Raw genomic sequence first — 11,762 nt, forward strand, 5'->3', positions numbered from 1 at the left:
TGCGCTTATTTTGAAAAGCAGACTTTTTTAAGTGCTTGTCGTATAAACGCCAACCTCTACTCCCGAAGGGTGAAAAATTTTACTACTTCTTGAGATGTCATTTTGACAGTGACAATAGTTTGTTTGTATTTTTGGACTTTGATTTCTAGGTTATAAAATATTGAACAACTAAGCAAAAAGAAGAACTCAATTCTAAGTTTATAACCGCAGTATATTACGTAAAACGATTTATTTCAAACATTGATAAGTTTTTTTAGGTTTTGAAAATGTAAATGTGTTTCTAATTATGTAAGAGTTATAAATTGTCTTGCATTCTCTTCTGTTTTCGCGTAGAATTTTGTATTTATTTCATTATTTACAAAATGAATACAACTAATAAAGTGAATGTCTACCTGGCTCCTTTGCTGGTAAGTAATAGAAGTGGTTTTTATTCAACAATGTTGTTTCGTATTAATTTCAAATTCGTAGGTTATGAAATAGCTGTATTTATTGTATTAAAATTGGTTATATTCTCTGTAATTTAGAATAGCGTTGTGCTATTTTGGAGACTTAAATGATTTTCTTTATACTTATGTGATGTCTATTAGAATAGAAAACACCATAAAAAACATGCACTGTTGAAATAAATCTACACACCTGTCCATAACAGTTGCAGTGCCCCTCAGAGCTTCTAATCGTAAAGATCTTAGGGGTACTGCCTCTTCGCCCGTCACCTGAGATATAAGTTGACAAGTCCCATGTGCCTGTAATTTCACGAGGACTCTTATCGTTTCAAACTGGAATGCTGTAATCCTCACATTACTGCTTGGCGGCTTAAATAGTTAAGGTGTAGTACGTCTCTGGACGACCTCTTTCACAAGGAGCGCTACTGTATTCTAATTATGATGTTAATGATAAACATCTTCGACGTGGAGCTTTTATCCCTGTTTTCCTTCACCAAAAAGCTCATGGTATATTTCAAATTAAATTTATCACATAAATTCGAAAACTCAGAGGTGCAGGATCAGATTTGGACCCTTGATATCTGCTTGAGAGGTAGTAAGGTCAATTAGGCTACCATGACTTATTAACTATTTATCAAGAAGTAACAATAGCCAACTTAAATTTATTTATTTATTATTCAAGGCTCATGAGCATACTGAACAAAAAAACTTTGGTAGTGCGCTTGGAAGATTTTCAATTTTCAAACTCAAACCGTCTTTATTTCATACTTAAACAAGTTATACTTTAAATCGCACATTGATTAAACTCTACTACTCATTCGTAAGGCAGATAGCCCTGAGAAGAATGAGTAGGAAAAAGGGTTGCTCTTTGTAAATAAACATTTGTATACCATCTACATATTTGTCATTTATGATATTTACTTTTTTGAGACTACAGCAAATTGTAGTGTATGACATTCTTCTTCTTCTTCCCAGTTGAGGGTGAGGACAGATTGAACATAATGATAATTATATATTATTGTTCAATTTTCAGGCTGGAGCGGCAGCAGGGCTGTCAGTAGACATGGCTCTCTATCCTCTGGACACATTGAAGACAAGAATACAGAGCGAGCAAGGGTTTTATAAGACTGGTGGATTTAAGGACATTTATAGAGGTAACTATAATTGGTTCTTAAAATTAACCTACTGATTCCCACTCCAATTTCTTTATAATGGCTACATCGATTTACACGAAGCTGCAATCCTGCCAATGTAATGATTGAAAAAGACCCTTTTACATTGGTGTGACTATGAATGGTTGGATAGCCGGAGATCCATTGAGTACGATGAGAATCTAAAAGGGGACTACACAACAACGCAAATTCGATATTAACCTACATATTACCAATTCCTATAACTTAAATGAGGATTTCAAGATCGCCATTGAGATTTGCCCCAGATAAAAAACAAGTGTGAAAATGTTGTAATACCTGTATATAATAAATAATATATAGAGAGAGAATTGTATGTATGTACATGTTCAAAAGTTAAGTCTAAGGGTCGTATTCTAGAACTCTACTCAATGCTCAAGTCAGAATTTGAGTACGGCTTAAAGCACTCGAAATCATACTCAACTCCCTGCCATTAGAGTCGTATTTCCAGTGCTTGTGTATCCAGCGCAGTCCTGACAGTGCCCCAGATAAAAAACAAGTGTGAAAATGTTGTAATACCTGTATATAATAAATAATATATAGAGAGAGAATTGTATGTACGTACATGTTCAAAAGTTAAGTCTAAGGGTCGTATTCTAGAACTCTACTCAATGCTCAAGTCAGAATTTGAGTACGGCTTAAAGCACTCGAAATCATACTCAACTCCCTGCCATTAGAGTCGTATTTCCAGTGCTTGTGTATCCAGCGCAGTCCTGACTTGAGCATTGAATAGAGTTCTAGAATACGACTCTGAGTCTCCCTGTGGATTATTCTATCGTGTTGCCTAGTGATAGGCATGACTCACGTATGAGTACAGAGTTTTAGACCTCTTTGCCAACAGGTCACCTAGCACAACATGTAACTCCCCAACCTCCCAAATATCCCCTAATTGAAATTGGCTTTTCATAACCACATAACGGCCGACATTCCATCAAATGTAGTTCAAGTTTGTTACAAAATTTACATAGTGGAGATAAAACTTATTTAAGGGAAGGTGGCCAGGACAAAGCCTAAAACCTAAGACCAATGCATTTCTAGAAAGTGTGCTGTTCTCAAACCAGGACTTATCCACCTCTTTGGTACCAATCCTTTTAAGTCTCTCATTCACTTCTTTTGATTGATGTAGTTTCTTCTTCTTTTAAATTTTATGGCCCCATCGAAATAATCGATGATTTCGCCAATGTCAAGGAAAAATGTCCATATCGAGGTGACACGCCTACAAACAGCGCCACAGTGACATGGCGATCGTCGTACATACAAGATCTCTCGTAAAACGTGAAAATGCCAAGTTGTAGCGATACACCTTGTAAAAATTGGAGTGAAAATAAAAATTTTAAAACCAGTGAGATAACATTCCACCAGCTATTTGCATTTTTAGTTACTATTTCTATTATTATTCAATATTTTCGTTACGTCTCCATAGAAATTTCTACACTCAAATATAGTGATGTTCATTTACGAAGACTGATGTTTATCGACAATAAATATTTACTGAAACGTTTGAATTTCTTACTATGATTTTTGTAATTAAAGTCCCTAAAATATCGAAGCGAAAAGCATTCACGTTAAATTGATTTCTTTTATTTTATTATTATTATTGTTATTACTAAACATTTTATTTCGAGTAACTTTAACACAACTCATATTTCGGACAACCGTTTCAATTTCATGTCAATTTGGATGTTGCTGTTGCTTCAAGAAAAATTTATATGTTTTAGATATTTAAGATATTTAAATTCCATTATACTTGTAGATTAACCATAGAGTTTTTTAATTTTTAAGTTTTTTCAATGAGTTCAAAATAAAAGAAGGTTGGATTGAAGCTGCAGGAAAATCGAAAGATTGGTTTTCTTATTACTATTTCTGACTTTGTTTCAATTTCCATAGCAAATACATTTAAAAAGTAAATCAAATAAAATCCGCTTCGTTTTACTTGTGCATGCAAAATAAATTAGAAACAATTATAGAAAATTACATAAATCTTTCATAAAAAAACAACATAATTTAATTTATTAAATTCGTTGATGGTTCGAGTTTACTCTTGACAGTGACAGCTTCGCCAACCCGTGGTAACGTATAATGGAAAATTGGCACTGGCAACTGTCGCCATATTTTTTATATTATTCTTATAAAACTGACACTGAAAATGTAAAATAAATGTTTATTTAATCCGTAATCCATTAAGTAACGAGACCTTTATCCTGCCAATCATGTGTAAAACCACATTCCAGGTCTGTCAGCCGTGGCGACCACATCAGTGCCCACATCAGCTCTGTTCTTCGTGTGCTACGAGACCACAAAATCAATGTTACTACCACACGTAGCAACGCAGTATGCTCCGTTCGTGCATATGTTAGCTGCTAGCGTCGGAGAAGTGGTTAGTTAGATACACAGGTTAGAAACCCCTTACCGGTTGATTGGTGATCAGATCAGATGATCAGATTTTCCGGTAATTCTATAAAACTTTCTTTTTTTTATGACACCAAATGACGGGGCGAACAAATTATGCGCCTGGTAGTAAACGACACGCCTATCTATAGCAGTTGCAGTGCCACACAGAACTTTATATTGTGACGATTTAAAGGACTGTCTCTGGGCCCGTCACCCTGATAAGTAGAGCTCCTTGTGAAAGAGTTCGTCCAGGGAAGTCACCTAACCTGTTTCTGTCGCCAAGCAGTAATGTCAGCATTACTGTGTTCCGATTTTGTCTCGGGGTGACGGGCGCAGTGGTAGTGCCCCTCACATCTTTGCAATTTAAAGCTCTGAGTGACACTGCAACTATTATGAACAGGCATGTAGCTTACCGTGTAATCCCGTCACTTGGTGTTATAAAAAAAAAACACATTACCCTTTAACACCGGAACGCAGTAATGCTAATATTACTGTTTAAAAGTACGATGGTTGAATTCCCTGGACAAAACTTTTTCGCAAGTTCTACTGATACAAAATGATACGACCGTTTATCGTCTATCCACTTATTATTTTTGTGAAATTGTTACTACAGAATGACAGTTTAATTTTTTATTTATTTTCTGATTTTACAGCTTTTAAAATCAAATTTATTATTTAAACAATTCATTTAAAGTTACATTATATTTCTAATAAATTAAGCCAAAGTGAAGTTACGGATAACAATGATTAATACAATGAAATCTCTTTCAAGCAAAAAAAAGAAAGTACAGACGAATTGAGAAACTGTTAATTTGTGTTAGTAATTACAAATAAACTAGAGGAGAAATATCACAAAAAATAAATAAATGTCATGATTGTAAAACATAATAACGTCTGCTTAAAGGTAAAACCACATAAGTGACATTCCGGAAATCCACAAAAAATCTCCAAATTATGTATTTGTTAGAAAATCACCATCTTTCTGCAGATAAAGCCACTTATTGAGTTTATAGCTTTTTTGTTATTGAGTTACACCTGCGGAAAGATAGTGATTTTCTTACCATAGCGATATAAAGTCTTTTCGTAGAAAATGTCACTTATGTGGTTTTACCTTTAAACAGACGATAACATTCATTACAATTGATATTGCAATTCATAAAGCGACATCTCTTGTTAACCTCTTGAATGAAGAAAAACTTTCATAGATTTCTCACAGATGGCGCTACGACAAAATAATATCCGTTAAAACTCAAAACAAAGACTCGTTCTGTAGTCCAGTTGGTATTTCGGTCGCCTTGCTATGTCACAGACTTATGTTCGAATCCTGTCAGATCGAAATAATTTTCTATGTGTTCGATATTTGTATTAATAATATTAAAGTTAATATTTAACGTTTCACTTTTGCAGTGTGCCTGCGTGATCCGTGTCCCAACAGAAATAGCCAAACAACGCAAGCAGACTTATGTTGGAAAGAACGTCAAATCCAATTTCAGTATTTTACTTGAAGTATGTATAACTTTTCACGCGTCACATAGCCACAAGGTGTTTCTAAAGCGCAGTTATGTTTTCATCCACCATTATAAAAAAGTATGAAAAAACTTACCAATTGAAAAAATATAAAAAAAAATTAAAAAAAAAATCTTTAGGGATATCGTGTGTGTGTTGTGCGAACGCGTGACGAAACAAAGACATTGATTTTTGTTTTTCTGTACTATAATAAGAATATAATAATTGCCAACTGCAAAATTCCAAAAAAGAAAACACCAATTGCCTGGTCTCAAACTAGAGAGGTGGTGCGAAAAGAAGATGTGTAATACCGATAAGTAGTGGACTGTATTTTTTGCGATTTTTAATTACATTAAAAGGTGCTTGTACTACGAGCAAACTGCATTTGCAAGTAGCTTCCTATAAGGACTGGAACAAGTATATAGTAGTAGACCGAGCTGCAGCAATTCTGCCTGGATACGGCCGCCACAGGAAGAAAAATCCTCAGGTTCACTACTGAGCACAGTCCGTTGTATTGCGAACAAAATAAACTATTAAAAAAACAATCGCTCTAGTTAGCCATTTTTTGATGCACACAGTTCAGTGATCGTTCAATGTGGCCGGTGAAAGAGACGAGTGCTAAATCTACCCTATACTATTTTTGATAAATGTCCAATACAAAAAAATAAAATATAAAATCCAACATGGGGAAGTTAAAAATTGTAGCTATTACTACAACCAAAGCATCGGAATTCACTCTCGAGCACTACCCAGGACGCCCATACCAAAAGCAATTGTATTGTATTGTAATTCAGAAAAGCATTGACTTACAAGTAAATGGACGACGGATCTAATACAAAAACCACGAGAAAAATGTCCCAAGTCAACCTATTTAAACGTAGTGACATGTAAAGGAATATGAAAAAGGTAAAACGTTGAATTTAAATTGTAATGTCATTGCAGTACTGTCTAATTTTGCTTGCTTCGCTGTCAGTCGAACAAACGAAGACTAAAGCGTGAATGACGCTCTGTATACGATTTTAACGCCCTATAAGTTCGGACACTTTTTAGCGCGGACCCGACGTCCATATAATTGTAAGTCAATGCAGAAAAGTTTTATTTTAAAGAATGGACGTCGCATAATTTTTTTCCGCGCACGATTGACAGTTCTATTTTTCGAAAGTCCCGTTTATTTTCATTAGGTTTACGGACCAGCTCACGCAAGATGGATAATATTATGGGAAAAGTTCAAATAGATCTTCTTGACGACATTTCTCTTAGTTTATTTTTTTATTTATTACATATTGCTTACAGCCAACCCAAACGTTATAGTAAGACTTAAAGTTAAATGAACAAACAGTAATAAGTAAATTACAAAAATGAATAAAATATGAAAATAGATATATAAAGAATAAATTATTACAGATTAACATTAATGTAAAAATAGATAAAATTAATTTGTTACTACATTTCAAAGTAACACATAATACCTATTACTTAATACTGCTATCTCCAGATAGCGTCCTGCGGAAAACATGAATTTTGATTCTGAGCATGCAAAAAGGTCCAACGAGGAGTCAAAGTTAAGCAACTGATTTAGATACTTAAGTGCTCGGGGCGAAGTGGCCATCTCACTCACTCTACATCGTGTGATAGGTACTGCAAATAACCTTATTCTATGAAGTCGCACCAGATTAGTTCTAGGTACCAAAAAGCCTACTTTGGACAACAAAAATGGATTGTGAGCTTCGACAGCAATTGGGGGGGGGTAATTGATGATGTCCAAGGGGTGCTACCGCATTTGAAAAAAAAAAAACTTAATTTTCTTCTGTATAACTAACTGTATTACATATGGTTAATTTTTGTTATTAAGTTGATATAAAATATACGTGTTTTCAATTATTTTTTTGTGATGGTGGGTGTTGAAATATTTTTTGTCTTGCCTAACTGGGCAGTGAGCCAAAAAATTTGGGAACCTATGTTCTAGAGCAACGGAATTCACTCCGTGGCACTATCCAGAACACCTAGATCAAAACCAAATAGTTCACCCCCCTAATTGGTCCTACCGGCAATAAAACCTGAGTCTTAGAGCAAAGACATTCTTTCCAGGGCACTACCCACAACACCTAGACCAAAAGCAACTCAGAAAAGTTTATTTCCCACATTGGTCCTACCTGGAGTGGAATCCGAGACCTGGACCAATGGAATTTACTCTAGGGCACTACCAAGAACCAATTTAGAAATCGAATCCGGAACCTAGAGCAACGGAATTCACTCCGGACCACTATCTAGAACACCCAGACCAGAAGCAATTCAGAAAGTTAATTTCTCCAAATAGGTTCTATCTGAAAACCGAACCCGGGGATTAGAACAACAGAATTCACTCCGATCATCAAGTACCAGAAATAGAGACGAAATGTCATTTAATTTGTTTGAAAACTATTCTGCCGTATCATTATTCGGCCAGCGCGAATTCGAAACAATTGACGGGTGTCGTCAATTGTTTCACTTCAATGACCAGTTTAACATGAGCTTTGCTGTAATGGACGAAAATTGAAAAATTACATATTTAATTACCGATGAAATGTGATTCCGTTTGTTTTGTAATTAGATGTTTTGCTGTTTTTCCCACACCACCGAATGGAACAGCCCCCCATGCTAGGGATATTATCTTTATTACAATAAATAAAGAATATTTTTGGAATTATCGGAGACGTATATACAGGTCAGTTGTAGGCGCTGTCCTATTTCAGCTTTCTAATTTGTGATTTCAGCGCAAACGATAGTTGATATTTAAAAGTTATATAAGGCCCATTTGCCTCATGAGTTGCCAGGGATGGATGGCCCTTATGTCATCTCTATTTCTGGTTATATTCTTGATGACTCCGGTGGACTACCCAAAACAGTTAGGCCAATTTGGCTAAGTTAATTCCCTAACTTGGCTTTCTCTGACCACTGTTGGGCCGCCGAGGTCTTCAAATTAACTAAATATAATAGGCTTTTTGCATTAGTCAATCAGAAAGATGAAGTATATTCTTTTCCAGGCATACAAAACCGAAGGATTCCGTCGCGGCGTCTACAGAGGCTTCTTATCAACAGTTTTACGAGATCTGCCATTCAGCTTCATCGAGCTCCCAGTTTGGGAGATGCTCAAGACCTTTGTCAGGCAGAACAATGAGGGACAGGTCACTAGCTTGCAGGTGAGAAGGAAAAAGAGGAAGTGGTTACGCCCAAAATGGTACAAAATTTAGACACTTTAATTTTTGAATCGTATTAGCAATGGTTGATTGTGATTCAATATTTAAAAAATATTTACTTCATTATTTCAACCCTTTTCCCCAACCTTATTCGCACGTAAGACAGACAACGTCACCCAACTGGTGACAAAATACTCGCTTCCGCGCAGTTGAAATATCGCCGGCGAATGCAACAATGGCCGCGCGCGCAACCGCGAACTGAAAACTATAGTGGACAATAGTGAACGTACGTTTTGGTGAACTTGTAACATCAAGAATCAGAACAGAAACTACAAAATTGTTATAATTATTAATACAAAGATCGAACACTCAGAAAAAATTCCTTCGATCCGGTCGGATTCGAACCGACGTCTTCTTGCATACCGTGCCAGACGCTATTCCAACTAAGCCACGGAACGAACCAACGGACCTCACGAATTTTTCTATGTGCTTGCGTCGTGTCTTTGTACTTGGTCTTTCAATTACTTTTTAGTCGTTTAGCGCCATCTATGAGAAATCTATAACAGATTTATAACCCAGTTAGTACCTTTACAGCTACCAGTCCTGGCGAGAGATGTCGCTATTCACTGTATTAATTAAATGTTTTATTGAATTGATATTCAATTAGTTTTTGTGAAACTACTCCACTAGTTTGTTATAATTATTAATACAAAGATCGAACACTCAGAAAAAATTCCTTCGATCCGGTCGGATACAAAATTGTTATCACAACAAAAAAAATGGTTCCTAAGACAGTTTCCCTGTATCTCCTATAGTTTCGGATTTCCCCATACTGTATCAGTTAAAAAAACACACGGCATGTTTTGACTTACTATCTAGCCACCATGCACGAACTCAGTTTAAGCCGGGCTTTTTCTTTCCTTGATGTGTTTCTAACATTAAAATTATATTCCAGAGTGCAATATGCGGTTCAATTGCCGGAGGGTTCGCGGCCGGTGTGACGACGCCTTTGGACCTCGCCAAGACGCGTATCATGCTGGCCAACGGGTACACCGCTGACCGCAAGTTGCGCATCAGGCCTGTACTGAGTAGTATATATTTGGAGTCCGGAGTGAGAGGCCTGTTTGCAGGTTTGTGCCTATTATCGCCACCTCTTTCCAGTATAGATAATTGAATTTTTAAGTTTATTGAAGCTTGCTCGCGATGCTTCGAATCCAGCCGAATCAAAGGAATTTTTCGTAGTGTTCGATCTGTGACCGTCAGGATGGCTGGTCACCATTCCATAAAGATTTCCCCCCCCCCCCCCGTCAAAAAAAAAAAGCCACCATTTCTATAATTACTACCTTTGATATATTCTGAGAAATTAAAAAAAATAATGGGCCAGCCATTCTGACGTCAGGATGGCTGGTGGCCACATTGTTCAGCCTGAAGGGAGCAGATTTTCCAGAAGTATGTATTACCAATAATTGCTACCTATTTCCTACTTTCACGAATTAAAGGTATACGCTTCCTATCTACATTAGTTGAAAAAATATAAACGATTGAAAATTTTACGAAGAAGTGCCAACGCCTGCCCTTTGTATTATGGCAATAAAGCACTAAAAACTTTTGCTTTTTTTATTTAATTTATAAAGTTATTATTTTTATATATTTATAAAATACAGATTAAATATACAAAGGTGTTCTAAAGTTGTAAAGGTGGTAAGTTTTGGTCCAAATTGTGTACCGAGGTACAACTTAGGCATAAAAGATTGTATAGGAAAAGATCCATTCATTATTATTTTTTAATTTTAACTACGTTACTATGCTCGTGTGCAGCCCTGAGGTCCCGGGTTCGAATCCCGGACCAGGAGAAATATTTGTGTCACCTACATTTATTTCTCTCGTGAGTTTGGTTGTAATTTGTGGTTGTCTATTTGTGTGTCCATGGCACCCGTCACACAGGGTTTCCATAGGGCTATGAGTGTCTGTTATTATTATTTACAATTTGAGTAATGAATGGTGCGCTTCAAGAAGCTATCTTTTACAGGGATAATGCCTCGAGTAACAAGTTTCATGATCGGCGGCTTTGTCTTCTTCGGCGTCTACGACGACATTAAGAGCTTAATAGAATCTAAGTTATAACATACATGGAACTTAGATGTAACGTGAAGACTAAGTAAAAAGTTTAGCCCTATTGTCTCTTAGTTGATAAAAACCATGGACCGATACACTCCAGAGGAATGCTAATCATGGTACAAGACAACGTAGACGGGTATTTAGTACCTTTTGGTACACCAGATGTCGCGACGAATTACAAACAGCTCTTTAATCTAAAGAATCTATCTCTTTTCTTGGACATTCCACACTAATTAGACCAATATGCTGAAATACATTTACAAACAGGTCACGGATTCGATCCCGGTTGGACCATAAAAGTTATTTTGTTTTTTTTACGATTAATCTGGATATTTTAAAATAAGTTTATGTAATGTTGGAATTCTGTTATTGTTGTGATTTATCAAGAATAAAAAGGTGTTTTTTAAATTGGTTTTTAACTGCTATATATTTCACTTTCACCATTGTATCTTAAGTTCACATAAATTTTTTTTATGATATCAAGTGACGGAATGAGTAAGTCGTACGCCTGATGATAAGAGACACGCCTGCCTATAGCAGTTGTAGTGCCACTTAGTGCTTCAATTTCAATTACATACATACAACCAGACTCACGAACACAAACACACATAGACACACATACACACACATAGACACACAGACGCACGCACGGACTAACGCACGCTCGCACACACACATAGACACACACACACGCACACAGCACGCACGCACACACACACGCACGCACGCACGCACACACGCACGCACGCACGCACGCACGCACGCACACACACACACACAGACACACAGACACAGACACACAGACACACAGACATACAGCCACACAGCCACACAGACACACAGCCACACAGACACACAGACACACAGACACACAGACACACAGACACACAGACACACACACACACACACACACACACACACACACACACACACACACA

The 11,762-nt window shown here is 36.6% G+C and overlaps 1 protein-coding gene across 1 annotated transcript; it reads left to right on the top strand.

Annotated features, from left to right (window-relative positions):
• Nucleotides 1–362: 362 nt before the first annotated feature.
• Nucleotides 363–11,236, top strand: LOC113238832 (S-adenosylmethionine mitochondrial carrier protein homolog). Its single transcript, XM_026475676.1, has 7 exons — nucleotides 363–407; nucleotides 1,477–1,597; nucleotides 3,865–4,010; nucleotides 5,432–5,530; nucleotides 8,554–8,709; nucleotides 9,662–9,836; nucleotides 10,736–11,236. Exons 1-7 carry the CDS (start codon nucleotides 363–365, stop codon nucleotides 10,828–10,830), a joined length of 837 nt encoding a protein of 278 aa, XP_026331461.1. The 3' UTR covers nucleotides 10,831–11,236.
• The last annotated feature ends 526 nt before the right edge of the window (nucleotides 11,237–11,762 follow it).

The sequence above is a fragment of the Hyposmocoma kahamanoa genome, unplaced genomic scaffold (genome assembly GCF_003589595.1).
Source record: "Hyposmocoma kahamanoa isolate Upper Pololo Valley unplaced genomic scaffold, ASM358959v1 98346, whole genome shotgun sequence".
Classification (NCBI taxonomy): domain Eukaryota; kingdom Metazoa; phylum Arthropoda; class Insecta; order Lepidoptera; family Cosmopterigidae; genus Hyposmocoma; species Hyposmocoma kahamanoa.

Coding starts and splice junctions, on each gene's coding strand:
- LOC113238832 (XM_026475676.1), top strand. CDS start 363: ATGAATACAACTAATAAAGTGAATGTCTACCTGGCTCCTTTGCTG. Junction 408..1,476: donor TCTACCTGGCTCCTTTGCTG/GTAAGTAATAGA, acceptor TTCAATTTTCAG/GCTGGAGCGGCAGCAGGGCT. Junction 4,011..5,431: donor CTGCTAGCGTCGGAGAAGTG/GTTAGTTAGATA, acceptor TCACTTTTGCAG/TGTGCCTGCGTGATCCGTGT.